This window comes from Salmo trutta, chromosome 7, assembly GCF_901001165.1.
Source record: "Salmo trutta chromosome 7, fSalTru1.1, whole genome shotgun sequence".
In the NCBI taxonomy this organism is placed as follows: Eukaryota; Metazoa; Chordata; class Actinopteri; order Salmoniformes; family Salmonidae; genus Salmo; species Salmo trutta.
Genome location: NC_042963.1, coordinates 50,648,314 through 50,673,971, shown reverse-complemented (window position 1 = coordinate 50,673,971; position 25,658 = coordinate 50,648,314). Strand labels below are relative to the sequence as shown.

General features: G+C 47.1%; 1 protein-coding gene across 3 annotated transcripts in view; it reads left to right on the top strand.

The window, feature by feature from the left end:
* The window catches only part of LOC115197612 (contactin-1a), a 139,354-nt gene that overhangs the window by 83,154 nt on the left and 30,542 nt on the right, over positions 1-25,658 (top strand). For all 3 annotated transcript variants that reach the window (XM_029759297.1, XM_029759298.1, XM_029759299.1), the window contains exons 4-9: positions 6,680-6,806; positions 7,792-7,967; positions 8,519-8,614; positions 15,563-15,666; positions 17,931-18,033; positions 19,407-19,506. In XM_029759297.1, coding sequence (XP_029615157.1) covers positions 6,680-6,806; positions 7,792-7,967; positions 8,519-8,614; positions 15,563-15,666; positions 17,931-18,033; positions 19,407-19,506 — 706 coding nt within the window. The remainder of the gene's footprint in view (positions 1-6,679; positions 6,807-7,791; positions 7,968-8,518; positions 8,615-15,562; positions 15,667-17,930; positions 18,034-19,406; positions 19,507-25,658) is intronic.

Here is a 25,658-nt window from a genome sequence, read left to right as displayed (position 1 = left end):
TATGGAGTTGGTTCCCCCTTTGCTGCTATAACAGCCTCCACTCTTCTGGGAAGGATTTACACTACATGTTGGTACATTGCTGTGGGGACTTGCTTCCATTCAGCCACAAGAGCATTAATGAGGTCGTGCACTGATTCTGGGGGATTAGACCTGGCTTGCAGTCGGCGTTCCAATTCATCCCAATGATGTTCGATGGGGTTGAGGTCAGGGCTCTGTGTAGGCCAGTCAAGCTTCCACACCAATTTCGACAATCTCGATCTCGACAAACTATTTCTGTATGGACCTCGCTTTGTGCATGGGGGCATTGTCATGCTGAAACAGGAAAGGGCCTTCCCCAAACTGTTACCACAAAGTTGGAAGCACAGAATCATCTAGAATGTCATTGTATGCTGTAGCGTTAATATTTCCCTCCACTGGAACTAAGGGGCCCAAACCATGATAAACAGCCCCAGACCATTATTCCTTCACTATGTAGCGTTCTCCTGGCATCCGCCAAACCCAGATGAATTTGTCTGACTGCCAGATGGTGAAGCGTGAGTCATCACTCCACAGAACGTGTTTCCACTGCTCCAGAGTCCAATGGTGGTGAGCTTTACGCCACTCCAGCCGAAGCTTGGCATTGTGGATTGGGACCTTAGGCTTGTGTGCGGCTGCTCGGGCCATGGAAACTCATTTCTTGAAGCTCCTGATGAACAGTTCTTGTGCTGATGCTGCTTCGAGGCAGTTTGGAACTCGATAGTGAGTGTCTGTATTTGTATTTATTATGGAGCTGCTGTTTAGGGAGCATGTGAAATGAAAAAGTATTTTCCGGGTAGGTCTGCCTGAGTATAAGTAACTATTAGACTTGTCCTATTTGTATTTGTATTTATTGTGGATCCCCATTAGCTGCTGCCAAAGCAGAAGCTACTCTTCCTAGGTCCAGCAAAATTAAGGCAGTTTATACAATTTCAAAACATTACAATACATTCACAGATTTCACAACACACTGTGTGCCCTCAGGCCCCTACTTCACCACTACCACATATCTACAGTACTAAATCCATGTGTATGTATAGTGCGAATGTTATCGTGTGTGTGTGTGTGTGTGTGTGTGTGTGTGTGTGTGTGTGTGTGTGTGTGTGTGTGTGTGTGTGTGTGTGTGTGTGCATGTGTCCGTGCCAATGTTGGTGTTGCTTCTAGTCCCCGCTGTTCCATGAGGTGTTTTTTTATCTGTTTTTTAAATCTAATTTTACTGCTTGCGTCATTTACTTAATGTGAAATAGAGTTCCATGTAGTCATGGCTCTATGTAGTACTGTGTGCCTCCCATAGTCTGTTCTGGACTTGGGGACTGTGAAGAGACCTCTGGTGGCACGTCTTGTGAGGTATGCATATCTGAGCTGTGTGCTAGTCGTTTAAACAGACAGCTCTGTGTTTTCAACATGTCAATACCTCTCATAAATAAAACTAGTGATGAAATCAGTCTCTCCTCCACTTTCAGCCAGGAGAGACTGACACGCATATTATTAATATTAGCTCTCTGTGTACATCCAAGGGCCAGCCATGCTGCCCTGTTCTGAGCCAATTGCAATTTCCTAAGTCCTTTTTTGTGGCACCTCACCACACGACTGAACAGTAGTCCAGGTGCAACAAAACTAGGGTCTGTAGGACCTGCCTTGTTGATAGTGTTGTTAAGAAAGCAGGGCATCGCTTTATTATAGACAGACTTCTCCCCATCTCAACTACTGTTGCATCAATATGTTTTGACCATGACAGTTTACAATCTAGTGTTACTCCAAGCAGTTTAGTCATCTCAACTTGCTCAATTTCCACATTATTCATTACAAGATTTAGTCGAGGTTTAGGGTTTAGTGAGTGTTTTGTTCCAAATACAATGCTTTTATTTTTAGAAATATTTAGGGCTAACTTATTCCTTGCCACCCACTCTGAAACTAACTGTAGCTCTTTGTTGAGTGTTGCAGTCATTTCAGTCGCTGTAGTAGCTGACGTGTATAGTGTTGAGTCATCCGCATACATAGAAACTCTGGCTTTACTCAAAATCAGGGGCATGTCGTTAGTAAAAATGGAAAAAAGCAAGGGGCCTAAACAGCAACCCTGGGGAATTCCTGATTTTAACTGGATTATATTTGAGAGGCTTCCATTAAAGAACACCCTCTGTGTTCTATTAGACAAGTAACTCTTTATTCACATTATAGCAGGGGGTGTAAAGCCATAACACATACATTTTTCCAGCAGCAGACTATGATCAATAATGTCAAAAGCTGCACTGAAGTCTAACAAGACAGCCCCCACAATCATTTTATCATCAATTTCTCTCAGCCAATCATCAGTTATTTGTGTAAGTGCTGTGCTTGTTGATTGTCCTTCCCTATAAGCATGCTGAAATTATGTTGTCAGTTTGTTTACTGTGAAATAGCATTGTATCTGGTCAAACACCATTTTTTCCAGAAGTTTGCTAAGGGTTGGTAACAGGCTGATTGGTCGGCTATTTGAGCCAGTAAAAGGGGGCTTTACTATTCTTAGGTAGCGGAATGACTTTAGCTTCCCTCCAGGCCTGAGAGCACACGCTCTCTAGTGGGCAAAAATTGAAGATGTGGCAATATCGTCTGCTATTATCCTCAGTAATTTTCCATCCAGATTGTCAGACCCCGGTGGCTTGTCATTATTGATAGACAACAATCATTTTATCTCCTCTTCCGCACTCACTTTTCGGAATTCAAAAGTACAATTCTTGTCTTCCATAATTTGGGCCGATATACTTGGATGTGTAGTGTCAGCGTTTGTTGCTGGCATGTCATCCCTGAGTTTGCTTATCTTGCCAATGAAAAAGTAACCGAGGACAGACAAATTTTATGCGCTACGCGCTTCAGCGCTCGGTTGTCCCGCTCTCCTAGACATTTCCACTTCACAATAACAGCACTTACAGTTGACCGGGGCAGCTATAGCAGGGCAGACATTTGATGTACTGACTTGTTGGACAGGTGGCATCATATGACGGTGCCACGTTGAAAGTCACTCTCTTCTGTAAGGCCAGTATTTGTCTATGGAGATTGCATGGCTGTGTACTTGATTTTATACACCTGTCAGCAATGGGTGTGGATGAAATAGCCGAATCCACAAATTTGAAGGGGGGGTCCAGATACTTTTGTATATATAGTGTATGTTTCCCATGCCAATAAAGCCCATTGAATTGAGAGAGAGAGTGCGGGAGGGAGAGAGGGAGAGAGGGAGAGAGAGAGAGAGAGAGAGAGAGGGAGAGAGAGAGAGGGAGAGAGAGAGAGGGAGGGAGAGAGAGAGGGAGGGAGAGAGAGAGAGAGGGAGGGAGAGAGAGAGGGAGGGGAGAGAGAGAGAGAGAGAGAGAGAGAGATTACACAGAGGAGGGAGCATCAATGTTCCTGGTTCCTGTGGGCCTTATGTGGTCTGTTTAACACTCCTCCTCACCATCTGTCACTTCACAGTCAGGGAACACTTTAATACTAAACCAATAGCATTCATTTCACCAGACAGATACTGTTACTGCTCTTTTATCCTGCCTCTTCTCTCCCAGAACATGGTTTCTCACTTAACGTGCGTGCCTCCATTGCCCCATGTATAGCAGTGCATGTGTAATTCTCTCTGTCAAGCAGCAGTAATGTCTAGTGGTTGGGGTTTTGCAACCAGGCCAACAGGCTACGACAGTGTTAGGCACTCACACGTTCTTGTGTTGGAGTGTGTGTGAGGTTCCTTTGGTCTCTCAACCTCGCCATTGTTGTCTTTCGGTTTTATGAAGTGTCCGATAAAATCATATTTTTTACAGTCCAAGGCTTTATCTCGGTCTCTCAATGTGGAGTATTTTTTACAGTTAAGTCCCTCCCTCCCTCCCTCTCCGTCTCTCTCCCTCTCTCCCCGTCTCTCTCTCTGTCTCTCAATGTGAATGAACTCTTAGGACATAACAGCTATTTTCCAGGCAGGATATTGATAGACTATGAATCCTTTGTCCTGGGTTTTAAAGATGGCAGCTAGTGTGTCAATGTGACATCTTTTGGGAATCTTTCAGAGGCATCGCTCGCCTATTTAGACAGACATGAGAAGAGCAGGATATCACCGTCTGAGAGAGTAGCAATCCTTGGTATTGAGGTGACAGCTGTGGTTCCTGAGAGATCACACACACACACACACACACACACACACACGCAGGATCAGGGTAAATAATCAGCGTCTCAGGAACATTTTGCCTGATTGGTTATTCATGACCTCGTCTTGCATTGTTTTTCTGTCTCATGGAGCTCTGTGATGCCTGTCTTTTTTAATGACTAAATGAGGCTAATAATCTGTGTGTGTGTGTGTGTGTGTGTGTGTGTGTGTGTGTGTGTGTGTGTGTGTGTGTGTGTGTGTGTGTGTGTGTGTGTGTGTGTGTGTGTGTGTATGTGTGCGTGTGCGTGTGTGCAAGGCATTTCCATCAAAGACATCTCTCTGGGTTTAGCTCGCTAACTGCTTGTCTTGTTCTCTGGCTGATAATGATGACATCTGAAAGGGTTTTGGGTAAACACATGTTCATTTCCAATTTAATATTTAGCTTCTGAAAACAATGCAACCAATGGGAGATGCTGCTGCATATACAATATCTACCGTGTGCCTTCGGAAGTATTCAGACCCCTTGACTTTTTCCACATTTTGTTAGGTTACAGCCTTATTGTAATATTCATTGAATTGTTTTTTTCCCCTCATCAATCTACACACGATACCCCATAATGGCAGAGCAAAAACTGGTTTTTACCATTTTTTTAAAATAAAAAATCTGAAAAATCATATTTGCGTAAGTATTCAGACCCTTTACTCAGTACTTTGTTGAAGAACCTTTTGGCAGCGATTACAGCCTCGAGTCTTCTTGGGTATGACGCTACAAGCTTGGCACACCTGTATTTGGGGAATTTCTCACATTCTTCTCTGCAGATCCTCTCAAGCTCTGTCAGGTTGGATGGGGAGCGTTGCTGCACAGCTATTTTCAGTTCTCCCTCGGGTTCAAGTCTGGGCTCTAGCTGGGCCACTCAAGGACATTCAAAGACTTGTCCCCGAGCCATCCCCAAGCCATTCCTGTGCTGTCTTTGTTTAGGGTCATTGTCCTGTTGAAAGGTGAACCTTCACCCCAGTCTGAGGTCATGAGCGCTCTGGAGCAGGTTTTCATCAAGGATCTCTCTGTACTTTGCTCCGTTCATCTTTCCCTTGATCCTGACTAGTCTCCCAGTCCCTGCCGCTGAAAAACATCCCAACAGCATGATGCTGCCACCATCATGCTTCACCGTAGGGATGGTGCCAGTTTTCCTCCAGATGTGATGCTTGGCATTCAGGCCAAAGAGTTCAATCTTGGTTTCATCAGACCAGATAATCTTGTTTCTCATGGTCTGAGAGTCCTTTAGGTGCCTTTTGACAAACTCCAAGAGGGCTGTCATGTGCCTTTTACTGAGCAGTGGCTTCCGTCTGGCCACTCTACCATAAAGGCCTGATAAGTGGAGTGCTGCAATGATGGTTGTCCTTCTGGAAGGTTCTCCCATCTCCACAGAGGAACTCAGAGCTCTGTCAGAGTGACCATTGGGTTCTTGGTTGCTCAGTTTGGCCGGGCGGCCAGCTCTAGGAAGAGACTTGGTGGTTCAAACTTCTTCCATTTAAGAATGGTTGAGGCCTCTGTGTTCTTGGGGACCTTCAATGCTGCAGACATTTCTGGTACCCTTCCCCAAATCTGTGCCTCAACACAATCCTGTCTCTGAGCTCTATGGACATTTCCTTCAACCTCATGGCTTGGTTTTTACTCTGACATGCACTGTTAACTGTGGGACCTTATATAGACAGGTGTGTGACTTTCCAAATCATGTCCAATCAATTGAATTTACTACATGTGGAAACCAATCAAGTTGTACAAACATTTCAAGGATGATCAATGGAAACAGGATGCACCTGAGCTCAATTTCGAGTATCATAGCAAACGGTCTGCATACTTTTTCAATTTTTTTTTATACATGTGCTAAAATTTCTACAAATCTGTTTTCACTTTGTCATTATGGGGTATTGGCTGTAGATTGCTGAGGCTTTAAAAAAAAGTAATCAATTTTAGAATAATGCTGTAACGTCGGGGTCTGACTACTTTCCCAAGGCACCGTCTACTAGGTTATTTATGCACCTGAGACTGTAACTCTCTGTCAGAAGACATCACAGTACTAAGAAACACCAAGGGGTTCTGGGAAAATACTGACATTTCATCATGTTGTTCTTCTACTGCCAGAATATAATTTGTCCATAACAAATGTTTTTCTTCGTGAAAGAAAATAATCTCAACTTTATATCGCTTTCTCACATGTCTTATCCCGAGACCTGTGTCTTATTCATTAGGTACAAAGTGAAAGACAACAGACTGAAACAGGGTGGGACTATCCTGTCTGTCTGTCTGTCTGTCTGTCTGTCTGTCTGTCTGTCTGTCTGTCTGTCTGTCTGTCTGTCTGTCTGTCTGTCTGTCTGTCTGTCTGTCTGTCTGTCTGTCTGTCTGTCTGACCTAGTCATTCACCCTGTCTGTCTGTCTCCTCAGACGATGCTACAGGTAATGTGCCAGTGTGTGTGTTACGATGATGTCATATACTGTTTGTCTAAACCGTTAGGTGCTAAGTCATTAACAATGTCTTTCTGTCTGTCTGTGTGTCTCTCTCCTCTCAGACGATGCTACAGGTTACGGGCCGGTGTTTGAGGATCAGCCGGTCGACACCATCTACCCCGAGGAGTCACCTGAGGCCAAAATCACCCTGAGTTGTCGAGCACGAGCCAACCCACCTGCCACATACACGTAACAGTCCTCCTCTCACCCCTAAACCCCACCTGCTGTGTTGTACTGTATGTCCCTCGTCTCTCACCGTCTCTCACCCCCCCCAACACTCCCTAAACCCCACCTGCTGTGCTGTGTTGTACTGTATGTCCCTCGTCTCTCACCGTCTCTCACCCCCCCTAACACTCCCTAAACCCCACCTGCTGTGTTGTACTGTATGTCCTTTGTCTCTCACCGTCTCTCACCGTCTCTCACCCCCCCCAACACTCCCTAAACCCCACCTGCTGTGCTGTGTGTACTGTATGTCCCTCGTCTCTCACCGTCTCTCACACCCCCAACACTTCCTAAACCCCACCTGCTGTGCTGTACTGTACTGTATGTCCCTCGTCTCTCACCGTCTCTCACCCCCCCAACACTCCCTAAACCCCACCTGCTGTGCTGTGTTGTACTGTATGTCAATCTATACTCAGCATGCAGTGGTAGGAAAAGTACCCAATTGTCATACTTGAGTAGAAATACAAGTACCTTAATAATACAAAATTATTAAAGTAAAAGTGAAAGTCACCCTGTAAATTACTACTTGAGTAAAAGTCCCAAAGTATTTGGTTTAAAATGTACTTAAGTATCAAACGTAAAAATATGAATAATTTCAAATTCCTTATATTAAGCAAACCGGACGACACCATTATTTACAGATAGCCAGGGGCACACTCCAACACTCAGACATCATTTACAAACAAAGCATGTGTGTTTAGAGGCAGTAGGGATGACCAGGGATGTTCTCTTGATAAGTGTGTGAATTGAGCCTTTTTCCAGTCCTGATAAGCATTCAAAATGCAACGAGTAGTTTTGGGTGTCAGGGAAAATGTATGGAGTAAATAGTACATTATTTTCTTTAGGAATGTAGTGAAGTAAAAGTAAAAGTTGTTTTGAACTGTAATCTGGCCATTTAGGGAACCTCTTTTGGCTCAAGAGCACATGTTCGTGTCCCCTCCTCTCTCCCCAGGTGGAGATTAAACAGCAGGAATATAGACCAGGATGAAGACAACCACTACACATTGGTGGGAGGCAACCTGGTCATCTCTAACCCCATCAAGAACAAACACGTTGGGAAGTACACCTGTAAGGCCACCAACGACTATGGCGCTGTGGTCAGCAGAGAGGCCGCTGTCCAGTTTGGATGTGAGTGGAGTGGATTGGACGTGATTGGATGGGATCCCCGTCCCCATTGTTATGAAACACATTATCATTGGCAGGATGGATGAAATAACTTTTTTTTCGAGCTGGCCCTTAGGCTAGGCTAAGCTGTCATGCTTATGTGAGTGGAGCTGTGATTGAGAGGCAGCAGTGGCACGTCATAACAGCTGTGGAAGTGGAATTTGAATGGTCAAACTTTGTAGAGCGTAGCATGACACGGAATCACTTCTGCTGAATCGATAGTAAGTTCACTTTGAAAGATGACAGTTGCAAATTACAAGCCTGGCCAACTAGTTAAACACAGGTCCTGGTTTTGAAGTGGTTTTGAGAGAGAGGTTACAGGGTTTAAGAGTATTTGGAGGATCAGTGTTCTTACATAAATGAGGCGAGGGAGAGTGTGACATTGGATTATCCAGGCTTGTTAATGAATCTGAACTTTCTCTGTCTTCCTCTCCCCACTCTCCCCCATCACTCTCTCCCTCGCCTTCTCTCTTTGCCCCCCGCCTTCTCTCTGTCCCCCCCTCTCTTTCTCCAAGACCTGGACTTCTTCTCCTCTGAGGAGAGAGAGGCGGTGCACGTGAAGGAGGGCCAAGGGGCAGTGCTGCTCTGCGCTCCTCCCCCACACTACCCAGGTATGTGCTAGGCTAAGCTAACGGCTAATTATATGATGCTACGTCATTGTTATGGCTAATGCTAATGCTAGACACAGATGGTGTCAAATGTATCGTAAGATGTCTTGAATAGTGTGTATGTCATGTCTCAAAGTGTCTCAACACATCTCAACTGAAGTCTGAAGATGTGTGAGACATGGTTGGGTATAGTGTAGGATAGGATGAACTTTAATGTCCCAAACGATACATTACACATTCAACATAATACACACATTGCACGTTACCCATCATACACATGTCACACTTTTCATATAGCCACATAGATAATACATATTGCAGGTTTCCCTTACGTTCAGTGAGTGGCCTACTAACCCAGCTCAGCATTACTGTTGAGATATTTGATGGACATTGGAATGAAGGAGTTCTTAAACCTGTTTAGGGCACCCTATAGTGTCTGTCTGAGGAGAGGAGGGACTCTATAGTGTCTGTCTGAGGAGAGGAGGGACTCTATAGTGTCTGTCTGAGGAGAGGAGAGACTCTATACTGTCTGTCTGAGGGGAGGAGGGACCCTATAGTGTCTGAGGGGAGGAGGGACCCTATAGTGTCTGAGGGGAGGAGGGACCCTATAGTGTCTGAGGGGAGGAGGGACTCTATAGTGTCTGAGGGGAGGAGGGACTCTATAGTGTCTGAGGGGAGGAGGGACCCTATAGTGTCTGTCTGAGGAGGGACCCTATAGTGTCTGAGGGGAGGAGGGACCCTATAGTGTCTGTCTGAGGAGAGGAGGGACCCTATAGTGTCTGAGGGGAGGAGGGACCATATAGTGTCTGTCTGAGGAGAGGAGGGACCCTATAGTGTCTGTCTGAGGAGAGGAGGGACCCTATAGTGTCTGTCTGAGGAGAGGAGGGACCCTATAGTGTCTGTCTGAGGAGAGGAGGGACCCTATAGTGTCTGAGGGGAGGAGGGACTCTATAGTGTCTGAGGGGAGGAGGGACCCTATAGTGTCTGAGGGGAGGAGGGACCCTATAGTGTCTGAGGGGAGGAGGGACCCTATAGTGTCTGAGGGGAGGAGGGACCCTATAGTGTCTGAGGGGAGGAGGGACCCTATAGTGTCTGAGGGGAGGAGGGAATCTATAGTGTCTGTCTGAGGGGAGGAGGGAATCTATAGTGTCTGGGGGAGGAGGGACCCTATAGTGTCTGGGTGGAGGAGGGAATCTATAGTGTCTGTCTGAGGGGAGGAGGGAATCTATAGTGTCTGTCTGAGGGGAGGAGGGACCCTATAGTGTCTGTCTGAGGGGAGGAGGGACCCTATAGTGTCTGTCTGAGGGGAGGAGGGACCCTATAGTGTCTGTCTGAGGGGAGGAGGGACTCTATAGTGTCTGTCTGAGGGGAGGAGGGACTCTATAGTGTCAGTCTGAGGGGAGGAGGGACCCTATAGTGTCTGAGGGGAGGAGAGACCCTATAGTGTCTGTCAGAGGGGAGGAGGGACCCTATAGTGTCTGTCAGAGGGGAGGAGTGGCCCTATAGTGTGTGAGGGGAGGAGGGGCCCTATAGTGTGTGAGGGGAGGAGGGACCCTATAGTGTCTGTCAGAGGGGAGGAGGGACCCTATAGTGTCTGTCAGAGGGGAGGAGGGGCGCTATAGTGTATGAGGGGAGGAGGGGCCCTATAGTGTCTGAGGGGAGGAGGGGCCCTATAGTGTCTGAGGGGAGGAGGGGCCCTATAGTGTCTGAGGGGAGGAGGGACTCTATAGTGTCTGTCAGAGGGGAGGAGGGACTCTATAGTGTCTGAGGGGAGGAGGGACCCTATAGTGTCTGAGGGGAGGAGGGACCCTATAGTGTCTGAGGGGAGGAGGGACCCTATTGTGTCTGAGGGGAGGAGGGACCCTATAGTGTCTGAAGGGAGGAGGGACCCTATAGTGTCTGAGGGGAGGAGGGACCCTATAGTGTCTGAGGGGAGGAGGGACCCTATAGTGTCTGAGGGGAGGAGGGACCCTATAGTGTCTGAGGGGAGGAGGGACCCTATAGTGTCTGAGGGGAGGAGGGACCCTATAGTGTCTGAGGGGAGGAGGGACTCTATAGTGTCTGTCAGAGGGGAGGAGGGGCCCTATAGTGTCTGAGGGGAGGAGGGACTCTATAGTGTCTGTCTGAGGGGAGGAGGGGCCCTATAGTGTCTGTCTGAGGGGAGGAGGGACCCTATAGTGTCTGAGGGGTGGAGGGGCCCTATAGTGTCTGAGGGGAGGAGGGACCCTATAGTGTCTGAGGAGAGGAGGGACCCTATAGTGTCTGAGGGGAGGAGGGACTCTATAGTGTCTGAGGGCAGGAGGGACCCTATAGTGTCTGTCTGAGGGGAGGAGGGACCCTATAGTGTCTGTCTGAGGGGAGGAGGGACCCTATAGTGTCTGAGGGGAGGAGGGACTCTATAGTGTCTGTCTGAGGGGAGGAGGGACTCTATAGTGTCAGTCTGAGGGGAGGAGGGACCCTATAGTGTCTGAGGGGAGGAGGGACTCTATAGTGTCTGAGGGGAGGAGAGACCCTATAGTGTCTGTCAGAGGGGAGGAGGGGCCCTATAGTGTGTGAGGGGAGGAGGGACCCTATAGTGTCTGTCTGAGGGGAGGAGGGACCCTATAGTGTCTGAGGGGAGGAGGGACTCTATAGTGTCTGTCTGAGGGGAGGAGGGGCCCTATAGTGTCTGAGGGGAGGAGGGGCCCTATAGTGTCTGAGGGGAGGAGGGGCCCTATAGTGTCTGAGGGGAGGAGGGACTCTATAGTGTCTGTCAGAGGGGAGGAGGGGCCCTATAGTGTCTGAGGGGAGGAGGGACTCTATAGTGTCTGTCTGAGGGGAGGAGGGGCCCTATAGTGTCTGAGGAGATGAGGGACTCTATAGTGTCTGAGGGGAGGAGGGACCCTATAGTGTCTGAGGGGAGGAGGGACCCTATAGTGTCTGAGGGGAGGAGGGACCCTATAGTGTCTGAGGGGAGGAGGGACCCTATAGTGTCTGAGGGGAGGAGGGACCCTATAGTGTCTGAGGGGAGGAGGGGCCCTATAGTGTCTGAGGGGAGGAGGGACCCTATAGTGTCTGAGGGGAGGAGGGACTCTATAGTGTCTGAGGGGAGGAGGGACCCTATAGTGTCTGAGGGGAGGAGGGGCCCTATAGTGTCTAAGGGGAGGAGGGGCCCTATAGTGTCTGAGGGGAGGAGGGACCCTATAGTGTCTGAGGGGAGGAGGGACCCTATAGTGTCTGAGGGGAGGAGGGACCCTATAGTGTCTGAGGGGAGGAGGGACCATATAGTGTCTGTCTGAGGAGAGGAGGGACCCCATAGTGTCTGTCTGAGGAGAGGAGGGACCCTATAGTGTCTGAGGGGAGGCGGGACTCTATAGTATCTGAGGGGAGGAGGGACTCTATAGTGTCTGAGGGGAGGAGGGACCCTATAGTGTCTGAGGGGAGGAGGGACCCTATAGTGTCTGAGGGGAGGAGGGACCCTATAGTGTCTGAGGGGAGGAGGGACCCTATAGTGTCTGAGGGGAGGAGGGACCCTATAGTGTCTGAGGGGAGGAGGGACCCTATAGTGTCTTAGGGGAGGAGGGACTCTATAGTGTCTGAGGGGAGGAGGGGCCCTATAGTGTCTGGGGGAGGAGGGACTCTATAGTGTCTGAGGGGAGGAGGAACTCTATAGTGTCTGAGGGGAGGAGGGACCCTATAGTGTCTGTCTGAGTGGAGGAGGGACTCTATAGTGAATGAGGGGAGGAGGGACCCTATAGTGTCTGTCTGAGGGGAGGAGGGGCCCTATAGTGTCTGAGGGGAGGAGGGGCCCTATAGTGTCTGAGGGGAGGAGGGGCCCTATAGTGTCTGAGGGGAAGAGGGGCCCTATAGTGTCTGAGGGGAGGAGGAACTCTATAGTGTCTGTCAGAAGGGAGGAGGGGCCCTATAGTGTCTGAGGGGAGGAGGGACTCTATAGTGTCTGAGGGGAGGAGGGACCCTATAGTGTCTGAGGGAGGAGGGACCCTATAGTGTCTGAGGGGAGGAGGGACCCTATAGTGTCTGAGGGGAGGAGGGACCCTATAGTGTCTGAGGGGAGGAGGGACCCTATAGTGTCTGTCAGAGGGGAGGAGGGACCCTATAGTGTCTGTCAGAGGGGAGGAGGGACCCTATAGTGTCTGTCAGAGGGGAGGAGGGACTCTATAGTGTCTGTCTGAGGGGAGGAGGGACCCTATAGTGTCTGTCTGAGGGGAGGAGGGACCCTATAGTGTCTGAGGGGAGGAGGGACCCTATAGTGTCTGAGGGGAGGAGGGACCCTATAGTGTCTGAGGGGAGGAGGGACCCTATAGTGTCTGTCAGAGGGGAGGAGGGACCCTATAGTGTCTGAGGGGAGGAGGGACTCTATAGTGTCTGAGGGGAGGAGGGGCCCTATAGTGTCTGGGGGAGGAGGGACCCTATAGTGTCTTAGGGGAGGAGGGGCCCTATAGTGTCTGAGGGGAAGAGGGGCCCTATAGTGTCTGAGGGGAGGAGGAACTCTATAGTGTCTGTCAGAAGGGAGGAGGGGCCCTATAGTGTCTGAGGGGAGGAGGGACTCTATAGTGTCTGAGGGGAGGAGGGACCCTATAGTGTCTGAGGGGAGGAGGGACCCTATAGTGTCTGAGGGGAGGAGGGACCCTATAGTGTCTGAGGGGAGGAGGGACCCTATAGTGTCTGTCAGAGGGGAGGAGGGACCCTATAGTGTCTGTCAGAGGGGAGGAGGGACCCTATAGTGTCTGTCTGAGGGGAGGAGGGACCCTATAGTGTCTGAGGGGAGGAGGGACCCTATAGTGTCTGTCTGAGGGGAGGAGGGACCCTATAGTGTCTGAGGGGAGGAGGGACCCTATAGTGTCTGAGGGGAGGAGGGACCTTATAGTGTCTGTCTGAGGGGAGGAGGGACTCTATAGTGTCTGTCTGAGGGGAGGAGGGACCCTATAGTGTCTGTCAGAGGGGAGGAGGGACCCTATAGTGTCTGAGGGGAGGAGGGACTCTATAGTGTCTGAGGGGAGGAGGGACCCTATAGTGTCTGAGGGGAGGAGGGACCCTATAGTGTCTGACGGGAGGAGGGACTCTATAGTGTATGAGGGGAGGAGGGACTCTATAGTGTCTGAGGGGAGGAGGGACTCTATAGTGTCTGAGGGGAGGAGGGACCCTATAGTGTCTGTCTGAGGAGAGGAGGGACCCTATAGTGTCTGTCTGAGGAGAGGAGGGACCCTATAGTGTCTGTCTGAGGAGAGGAGGGACCCTATAGTGTCTGAGGAGAGGAGGGACTCTATAGTGTCTGAGGGGAGGAGGGACCCTATAGTGTCTGAGGAGAGGAGGGACCCTATAGTGTCTGGGGGAGGAGGGACCGTATAGTGTCTGAGGGGAGGAGGGACCCTATAGTGTCTGAGGGGAGGAGGGACCCTATAGTGTCTGAGGGGAGGAGGGACCCTATAGTGTCTGAGGGGAGGAGGGACCCTATAGTGTCTGAGGGGAGGAGGGACCCTATAGTGTCTGAGGGGAGGAGGGACTCTATAGTGTCTGAGGGGAGGAGGGACTCTATAGTGTCTGAGGGGAGGAGGGACCCTATAGTGTCTGTCTGAGGAGTGGAGGGACCCTATAGTGTCTGAGGGGAGGAGGGACCCTATAGTGTCTGTCTGAGGAGAGGAGGGACCCTTTAGTGTCTGAGGGGAGGAGGGACTCTATAGTGTCTGAGGGGAGGAGGGACCCTATAGTGTCTGAGGGGAGGAGGGACCCTATAGTGTCTGAGGGGAGGAGGGACCCTATAGTGTCTGAGGGGACGAGGGACTCTATAGTGTCTGAGGGGAGGAGTTAATACTTAGAGTGGAGTACATGGGTAGGGTCTGAAATCATTTTCTGTGCTTATCTGTTCCACGGTCTGTTTTAAAAATAATCAGTGAGTCTTGTGTCTGTAGGAATGCATCTATTACATGTGTTTCTATGGTATTATCATATCCAAACCTAACAGTATGTTAAGACAGGCCATCGTCCCAGATAGTCATACCTGTGAAAATCAGTGAACGTCTGCCCCCTGCTGGTACATGGCTGTACTACTCCTCAGTGATATAGTCTGAGGCTGCGTCTGAGGCTGCGTCTGAGGCTGCGTCTGAGGCTGCGTCTGAGGCTGCGTCTGACACATCGTGTTGCATACTATTTTCTCACACCGTCAGCCCAGAGCTGAGTTTGGAACCTCTAGTCTCAGTGTAGGGCTGTATAAGACAAAATAAGCTGTTTATAGTGCTGTTTTATGTATTTGTATAGTGTCGCTCTGTATTTTTTGTCAATGGTACTTTACACTGATGCGATCAGGTTTTCCTCTCTGAGTTGTGTCTTAGCCATATTTGGGTCTCCTTTGGAACTGTCTATTTCTTCCTCTTTGATCATTGTTAAACAAACCTATTTGGTATCAAACGGGAGCTCCACCAGAATACTCTACAGCAGAAATTCATATTCATGTTATGCAAATTCATCCAGCCAAACCAATCTGTGAAACCATGGTAACGTCTTTCAGCTGCCTCCGTGGGTACAGAATTACAGTTCCTGAGTGAGATTTGTCCTTTTCAGCTCCTTTCACAGCATGAGAGAGAGAGAGAGAGAGAGAGAGAGAGAGAGAGAGAGAGAGTGAGGAGAGAAGAGAGAGAGAGAGAGAGAGAGAGAGAGAGAGAGAGAGAGAGAGAGAGAGAGAGAGAGAGAGAGAGAGAGAGAGAGAGAGAGAGAGAGAGAGAGAGAGAGAGAGAGAGAGAGAGAGAGAGAGAGAGAGAGAGAGAGAGAGAGAGAGAGGCTATGGTTAGAATTTAAAGATGTGTACTATAGGCTAATATCCTTGATTAGGATGATAGTGTGAAACCAGTGTAAGAGCCAGCTCCTCAGCCTTCCTCCTGGCTCCACCTCATATTGACTCACTACCCCCTTCCTCCATGACTGATCGTTTGAGGGTTGTATATCTTCTCTCTGTAGACGAGCTGTCATTCCGCTGGATTCTGAATGAGTTCCCCGTCTTCATCCCTTTGGATAAACGTCGCTTCATCTCTCAGACTACGGGGAACCTCTTCATCTCGAAGGTAGACTTCTAACATTGTCTTTGACTGTGTCCCAAATCACATCCTATCCCCTATCTGCAATGTCGTGGGGCATTTTCAAAAAGTACATTTCTATTTTCCAACCGGGTTATACATTTGGGTGAGGTTTTTTTCTCGCCTGACTTGCCTCGTTTCACTGCCAAAAATAAAATTAAACCATCTAGTGTTTAGTGAAATAACAACACAATGTCAAATACAGGTAGCCTAGTCAAATAATTAATATCCAATCACATTAACCGTTACTCTCTCGCAGGAAATCTTCACTCTTGCGCAGACATTTAGAAACAAAACATGACAATTTGAAAAATAAGCCACAGCAGTTTTTTGAGCGAGATTAAAGACAACTTTCGAGTAGTAAGACATGTATAAAAGCAAGAGATACCATTAATAAGAAGGGGCTAGAATCGTCTTATGTGGTGAGCTACCGAGTGGCTAGGACAGGCAAGCCCCAAACTATTGTGGAGGACTTCATTCTTCCTGCTGCCGCGGATATGGCCAAAAAAACTATACAGACAATTTCTTCATCAAACAACACTGTTTGACCACGCATCAGTGACATGGCAGGAGACGTTTTGAGACAATTACTGCTTCGCATACAAGGCAGTGAATTCTATGTGTTACAACTGGATGAGACATCAGATGGCGCGGGCCTGGCACAGCTCCTGGTATATGTCCGTTACGTTAATGGGGGGTCAACTAAGGAAGACATCCTCTTCTTCAAACCACTGGAAACCAGGACAACATGAGAGGATATTTTTAAAGTACTGGACAGCTTTGTGACATCAAATGGACTTTGGTGGTCAAGATGTGTTTGTATCTGTACTGATGGCGCAAAAGCCATGACAGGGAGACATAGTGGAGTGGTAACGCGTGTGCAAGCAGTTGCTCCCGGCACCACTTTGGTACACTGCAGCAACCACCGAGAGGCTCTTGCTGCCAAGGGAATGCCTGACAGCTTGAAAAATGTTTTGAACACAACTGTGAAAATTGTTAACTTTGTGAAGGTAAGGCCCCTGAACTCTTGTGTATTTTCTGCACTATGCAATGATATGGGCAGCGACCACGTAACGCTTTTACAACATACAGAAGTGCTCTGGTTATCAAGGGGCAAAGTATTGACAAATTTTTTTAATTGAGAGACGAGCTTAAAGTTTTCTTTACTGACCATAATTTTCACTTGTCTGACCGCTTGCATGATGACGAGTTTCTCACACAATTGGCCTATCTGGGTGATGTTTTTTCTCGCCTGAATGATCTCAATCTAGGATTACAGGGACTCTCTGCAACTATATTCAATGTGCGGGACACAACTGAGGCTATGATTAAAATGTTGGAGCTCTTTTCTGTCTGCATTAACAAGGACAACATACAGGTCTTTCCATCATTGTATGATTTTTTGTGTGCCAATGAACTCAAGCTTACGGACAATGTCAAATGTTATATAGCGAAGCACCTGAGTGAGCTGGGTGTGCAATTACGCAGGTACTTTCCTGAAACGGACGACACAAACAACTGGATTCGTTATCCCTCTCATGCCCTGCCTCCAGTCCACTTACTGATATCTGAACAAGAGAGCCTCATCGAAATAGCAACAAGCGGTTCTGTGAAAATTAAATTTAATCAGAAGCCACTGCCAGATTTCTGGATAGGGCTGCGCTCAGAATTTCTTGCCTTGGAAAATCGTCTGTTAAGACACCGATGCCCTTTGCAACCACGTACCTACATGAGAGTGGATTCTCGGCTCTCATTAGTATGAAAACTAAACACAGGCACAGACTGTGTGTGTAAAATGATTTAAGACTGAGACTCTCTCCAATACAACCCAACACCGCAGAGTTATGTGCATCCTTTCAAGCACACCCTTCTCATTAACCTGTGGTGAGTTATTCACATTTTCTATGAACAAATAAGGTTTTATATGTAAGATGGCTAAATAAAGAGCAAATTTATTGATTATTATTATATTATTATTTGTGCCCTGGTCCTATAAGAGCTCTTTGTCACTTCCCACGAGCCGGGTTGTGACAAAAACAAAAATCAATAAATGTATTGTATAATGTGTGTGTGGCAGGCTTACAATGATGGCAAAAAACAACATTTGAGAGTGCGCTGACCCTGGTGCTAGAGGGGGTACGCAGCTGGAGGTTGAATGTTTGAAGGGGTACGGGACTATAAAACGTTTGGGAACCACTGCCCTATATAGTGCACTACTTGTGTTTTCATGAATTGTTGATGTCTGTCACCAGGTGGACTCGTCTGACAGCGGCAACTACTCCTGCTTTGTCTCCAGTGCCTCCATCGCCAAAAGCGTCTTCAGCAAGTTCATCCCCCTCGTCCCCCTGGCAGAACGTTAGTTTCTGGTTTCCTCTACGTTGAGATAGAAACCTGTTGCGTAATGACTACCACAACATCCACCAGTCTGCACATACCTTTTGTCCCCCTGGCTGAACGTTAGTTGCTGGTTTTGTTACCTATTAAAAAATAGGAATCAGTAAAGATAGTCCTCCCATTATTCAGCATCATGCATATACCCTACAACTTATAAGATCACCTTGATCACTATCTAAGTTTTAGTCGTAACACAATTACCTACTGTCTGTAGTTTGCTTCGTTTTGCTAGGACAGAGTTGGTCCAAAGAGTTGGTCCATCTTAAGACCAGAGAACCACACATGAACCTAAGAGAGGATGAATCTCAGGGATAAGAAAGATGGGGTTAGTCGGGCGGAGATGGAGTCAGAGACCACAGCTGAAGTGTGGCGAGAGAGAGCCTTTTGTTGTATGTTTGTCTGAATATGGAAAAAGCTTGACAAGAGAAAAAGATTAAGAGAAACGTAGAGTTCACCTAGAGTTCACCTAGAGCTCACCTGGAGCTCACCTGGAGTTTCCCTTAGAGTTCACCTAGAGCTCACCTGGAGTTTCCCTTAGAGTTCACCTAGAGCTCACCTGGAGCTCACCTGGAGTTTCCCTTAGAGTTCACCTAGAGTTCACCTGGAGCTCACCTGGAGTTTCCCTTAGAGTTCACCTAGAGTTCACCTAGAGTTTAGTTTTCGTTCATTTTTTATGTATATTTTTTTACTCAATCTGTGTGACACAAACTAGCATGTTCTTAGACTGGTCCCAGATCTCTTTGTGCTGTCTTGCCAACTCCTATGGTCATGTGATTTTAGGTATGGGAATTACCCAAGGAGCTGGCTAGAGCACAAACAGTATAGGGATCAGTCTAGCATGTTGTGTTGCAGTTGAGAAGGTTGTAGGGGAGAACAGTAGTTTACTCAACCACACTTCAGGAGCTCTATGCTCTGTCATGCATATGTTTTACTATGACTACATCACCACACTATAACAGGGGCCTCTGGCTGTGTCGTGGCCCATATCTAGCACTGCACTGCTACAACTGATCATGAAGGGCAAACTGAGCTGGAAGCACTGTGTGTGTGTGTGTGTGTGTGTGTGTGTGTGTGTGTGTGTGTGTGTGTGTGTGTGTGTGTGTGTGTGTGTGTGTGTGTGTGTGTGTGTGTGTGTGTGTGTGTGTAATGCAGCGCAGCTAACCTATCCTACCGAAGACAACCATTTACAATGAAGTGCCTCCAACCAAATGCATCACCTTGTCACCACACAGAATGAACTAACGTATTGTTGCTGTGTTATTGTTGTGTTATGTTATGAATAAACAGGTGACTCACGTCCATTTGTTTCTATTTCCTGTTTCTCCACCAACCAGGCCCAATAAGGAAGTACCCTGCTGATATCAAAGTCAAGTTCCCAGACACCTTTGCACTGGTGGGCCAGAACATCACACTGGAATGCTTCGCCCTGGGAAAGTAAGTCTCGATATAACCAGTGCATTACAAGTGCATTACAAGTACATTTTGAAGTAGACAGAGATTCAATGATATTATGTATGCAAACAATTACGGACTACAAAGGAAAACCCAGCCGCGAGCTGCCCATTGACGTGAGTCTACCAGACAAGCTAAATGCCTTTTATGCTCGCTTCGAGGCAAGCAACACTGAAGCATGCATGAGAGCACCAGCTGTTCCGGATGACTGTGTAATCACGCTCTCCGTAGCCAATGTGAGCAAGACCTTTAAACAGGTCAACATTCACAAGGCCGCGGGGCCAGACGGATTACCATGACGTGTACTCAGAGTATGCACTGACCAACTGGCAAGTGTCTTCACTGACATTTTCAAACTTTCCTTGACCGAGTCTGTAATACCCACATGTTTCAAGCAGACCACCATAGTCCCTGTGCCCAAGAAAGCGAAGGTAACCTGGCTAAATGACTACCGCTCCGTAGCACTCACGTTGGTAGTCATGAAGTGCTTTGAAAGGCTGGTCATGGCTGACATCAACACCATCATCCCGGAAACCCTAGACCCACTCCAATTCGCATACCGCCCCAACAGATCCACAGATGACGCAATCTCAATTGCACTTCAAACTGCCTTCCCCACCTGGACAAAAGGAACACCTATGTGAGAATGTTGTTCATTGACTACAGCTCAGCGTTCAACACCATAGTGCCCATGAAGCTCATCACTAAACTAAGGACTCTGGGACTAAACACCTCCCTCTGCAACTGGATCCTGGACTTCCTGACGGGCCACCTCCAGGTGGTAAGGGTAGGTACCACGCTGATCCTCAACACAGGGGCCCCTCAGGGGAGCGTGCTTAGTCCCCTCCTGTACTCCCTGTTCACCCACGACTGCATGGCCAAGCACAACTCCAACACCTTCATTACATTTGCTGACGACACAACATTGGTCGGCCTGATCCCCGACAATGATGAGACAGCCGATAAGGAGGAGGTTAGAGACCTGGCTGTGTGCGGCAGGACAACAACCTATCCCTCAATGTGAGCAAGACAAAGAAGATTATCGTGGATTACAGGAAAAGGAGGGCCGAACATTCCCCCATCCACATCGAGGCTGGAGCTGGAGTGGAGCGGGTTGAGAATTTCAAGTTCTTTGGTGTCCACATCACCAACAAACTATCATGGTCCAAACACACCAAGACAGTCATGAAGAGATTATGACAACATATTTTCCCCCTCAGGAGACTGAAAAGATTTGGCATGGGTCCCCAGATCCTCAAAAGGTTCTACATCTGCACCATCGACAGCATCCTGACTGGTTGCATCACCGCCTGGTATGGCAACTGCTCGGCATCCAACCATAAGGCGCTACAGAGGGTAGTGTGTACCCTCTGTACGCCCAGTACATCACTGGGGCCAAGCTTCCTGCCATCCAGGACCTACAGTACCAGTCAAAAGTTTGGACACACCTACTCATTCAAAGGTTTTTCTTTATTTGTACTATTTTCTACATTGTAGAATAATAGTGAAGACATCAAAACTATGAAATAATACATATAGAGTCATGTAGTAACCAAAAAATTGTTAAACAAATAAAAAAATATTTTTGATTTTTCAAAGTAGCTACCCTTTGTCTTGATGACAGTTTTGCACACTCTTGGCATTCTCTCAACCAGTTTCATGAGGAATTATTTTCCAACAGTCTTTTTTTTTACCTTTATTTAACTAGGCAAGTCAGTTAAGAACAAATTCTTATTTATAATGACGGCTTACACCGGCCAAACCCAGATGACGCTGGGCCAATTGTGCACCACCCTGTGGGACTCCCAATCACAGCCAGTTGTGATACTGCCTGGATTCGAACCAGGGGGTCTGTAGTGATGCCTCTAGCACTAGAGACACAGTGCCTTAGACCGCTGCACCACTCGGGAGCCCCAGTTTTGAAGGAGTCTTGAAGGAGTTCTCACATATGCTGAGCATTTGTTGGCTGCTTTTCCTTCACTCTGCGGTCCAACTCATTCCAAACCATCTCAATTGGGTTGAGGTCTGGTGATTGGGGAGGCCAGATCATCTGATGCAGCACTCCATCACCCTCCTTCTTGGTCAAATAGCCCTTACACAGCCTGGAGGTGTGTTGGGTCATTGTCCTGTTGAAAAACAAATGATAGTCCCACTAAGCGCAAAGCAGATGGGATGGCGTATTGCTGCAGAATGCAGTGGTAGCCATGCTGGTTAAATGTGCCTTGAATACTAAATAAATCACAGACAGTGTCACCAGCAAAGCACCCCCACACCATCACACCTCCTCCTCCATGCTTCACGGTGGGAACCACACATGGTGAGATCATCTGTTCACCTACTCTGCATCTCACAAAGACATGGCGGTTGGAACCAGACCAAAGGACAGATTTCCACCGGTCTAATGTCCATTGATCGTGTTTCTTGGCCTAAGCAAGTCTCTTCTTATTATTTGTGTCCTTTAGTAGTGGTTTCTTTGCAGCAATTCAACCATGAAGGCCTGATTCACGCAGTCTCCTCTAAACAGTTGATGTTGAGATGGGTCTGTTACTTGAACTATGTGAAGCATTTAATTGGGCTACAATTTCTTAGCAACTCTAATGAACTTATCTTCTGCAGCGGAGGTAACTCTGGGTCTTCCTTTCCTGTGGTGGTCCTCATGAGAGCCAGTTTTATCATAGCACTTGATGGTTTTGCAACTGCACTGCTCTTTGCTTATTTGAGCTGTTCTTGTCATAATATGGACTTGGTCTTTTACCAAATAAAGCTATCTTCTGTATACCACCCCTACCTTGTCACAACACAACTGATTGGTTCAAATGCATTAAGAAGGAATGAAATTCAACAAATGAACACACAACTGTTAACTGAAATGCATTCCAGGTGACTACCTCATGGAGCTGGTTGAGAGAATGGGAAGAGTGTGCAAAGCTGTCATCAATGCAAAGTGTGCTACTTTGTTTAACACTTTTTTTGGTTACTATGTGTTTCCATATGTGTTATTTCATGTAGAAAATAGTAAAAAAATAAAGAAAAACCCTGGAATGAGTAGGTGTGTCCAAACTTTTGACTGATACTCTATATACAAAGCGGTGTCAGAGGAAAGCCCAAAAAATTGTCAAAGACTCCAGTCCCCCAAGTCATAGACTGTTCCCTCTGCTACTGCACAGCAAGTGGTACCGGAGCACCATGTCTAGGTTCAAAAGGCTCCTTAACAGCTTCTAGCCCCAAGCCATAAGACTGCTGAACAATTCATAAAATGGCCACCCGGACTATTTACATTGACACCCCCCGCCCTCCTTTTGATTTTGCACTGCTGCTACTCGCTGGTTATTATCTATGCATAGTGACTTTACCACTTACTACATGCACTTTAGTTTATTTAGTAAATATTTTCTTAACTCGATTTCTTAAACTGCATCGTTGGTTAAGGGCTTGTAATAAGCATTTTCGGCGCATGTGACAAATAACATTTGATTTGATTTGATCCTTGCTCAGACCTAGAGTATGACGTGGTTTATTGTAATGCACTGTGTGTAAATATTCACATGACAAAGCTATGTGTTTACAGTGGCTTGTGAAAGTATTCACCCCCTTGGCATTTTTCCTATTTTGTTGCCTTACAACTTGGAATTAAAATAGATTTTTTGGGGGGGGGTTGTATCATTTCATTAACACACCATGCCTACCACTTTGAATATGCAAAATATTTTTTTTATTGTGAAACAAACAAGAAATAAGACAAAAAAAATGAAAACTTGAGCGTGCATAACTATTCACCCCCCCAAAGTCAATACTTTGTAGAGACACCTTTTGCAGCAGTTACAGCTGCAAGTCTCTTGGGGTATGTCTCTATAAGCTTGGCACATCAAGCCACAGGGATTTTTGCCCATTTTTCAAGGCAAAACTTCTCCAGCTCCTTCAAGTTAGATGGGTTCCGCTGGTATACAGCAATCTATACGTCATACCACAGATTCTCAATTGGATTGAGGTCTGGGCTTTGACTAGGCCATTCCAAGATATTTAGATGTTTTCCCTTAAACCACTCGAGTGTTGTTTCAGCAGTAGGCTTAGGGTCATTGTCCTGCTGGAAGGTGAACCTCCGTCCCAGGCTCAAATCTCTCGAAGACTGAAACAGGTTTCCCTCAAGAATTTCCCTGTATTTAGCTCCATCCATCATTCCTTCAGTAACCATTTTCCCAGTCCCTGCAGATGAAATACATCCCCACAGCATGATGCTGCCACCACCATGCTTCACTGTGGGGATGGTGTTCTCGGGGTGATTAGAGATGTTGGGTTTGCGCCAGACATAGCGTTTCATTGATGGCCAAAAAGCTACATTTTAGTCTCATCTGACCAGAGTACCTTCTTCCATATGTTTGGGGAGTCTCCCACATGCCTTTTGGCGAACACCAAACGTGTTTGCTTATTTTCTTCTTTAAGCAATGGCTTTTTTCTGGCCACTCTTCCATAAAGCCTAGCTCTGTGGAGTGTACGGCTTAAAGTGGTCCTATGGACAGATGCTCCAATCTCCGCTGTGAAGCTTTGACGCTTCTTCAGGGTTAACGTTGGTCTCTTTCTTGCCTCTGATTAATGCCCTCCTTGCCTGGTCCGTGAGTTTTGGTGGGTGGCCCTCTCTTGGCAGGTTTGTTGTAGTGCCATATTATTTCCAGTTTAAAAAAATTGATTTAACGGTGCTCCGTGGGATGTTCAAAGTTTCTGATATTGTTTTATAACCCAACCCTGATCTGTACTTCTCCACAACTTTGTCCCTGACCTGTTTGGAGAGCTTCTTGGTCTTCATGGTGCCACTTGCTTGGTGGTGCCCCTTGCTTAGTGGTGTTGCAGACTCTGGGGCCTTTCAGAACAGGTGTATATATACTGAGATCATGTGACAGATCATGTGACACTTAGATTGCACACAGGTAGACTTTATTTAACTAATTATGTTACTTCTGAAGGTAATTGGTTGCACCAGATCTTATTTAGGGGCTTCATAGCAAACATACATACAGTTGAAGTCGGAAGTTTAAATACACCTTAGCCAAATACATTTAAACTCAGTTTTTCACAATTCCTGACATTTAATCCTAGTAAAAATCCCCTGTTTTAGGTCAGTTAGGATCACCATTTTATTTCAAGAATGTGAAATGTCAGAATAATAGTAGAGAGAATGATTTATTTTATTTCTTTCATCACATTCCCAGTGGGTCAGAAGTTTACATACACTCAATTAGTATTTGGTAGCATTGCCTTTAAATTGGTCAAATGTTTTGGGTAGCCTTCCACAAGCTTCCCACAATAAGTTGGGTGAGTCAGGTTTGTAGGCCTCCTTGCTCGCACACGCTTTTACAGTTCTGCCCACAAAGTTTCTATAGGATTGAGGTCAGGGCTTTGTGATGGCCACTCCAATACCTTGCCTTTGTTGTCCTTAAGTCATTTTGCCACAACTTTGGAAGTATGCTTGGGGTCATTGTCCATTTGGAAGACCCATTTGCGACCAAGCTTTAACTTCCTGACTGATGTCTTGAGATGTTGCTTCAATATATCCACATCATTTTCCTTTCCTCACAATGCCATCTATTTTGTGAACTGCACCAGTCCCTCCTGCAGCAAAGCACCCCCACAACATGATGCTGCCACCCCCCTGCTTCACGGTTGGGATGGTGTTCTTCGGCTTGCAAGCCTCCCCCTTTTTCCTCCAAACATAATGATGATCATTATGGCCAAACAGTTCTATTTTTGTTTCATCAGACCAGAGGACATTTCTCCAAAAAGTATGATCTTTGTCCCCATGTGCAGTTGCAAACCGTAGTCTGGCTTTTTTATGGTGGTTTTGGAGCCGTGTCTTCTTCCTTGCTGAGCGGCCTTTCAGGTTATGTCGATATAGGAATTGTTTTACTGTGGATATAGATACTTTTGTACCTGTTTCCTCCAGCATCTTCAAAAGGCCCTTTGCTGTTGTTCTGGGATTGATTTGCACTTTTCGCACCAAAGTACGTTGATCTCTAGCAGACAGAACGCATCTCCTTCCTGAGCGGTGTGACGGTTGCGTGGTCCAATGGTGTTTATACTTGCATACTATTGTTTGTACAGTTGAATGTGGCACCTTCAGGCGTTTGGAAATTGCTCCCAAG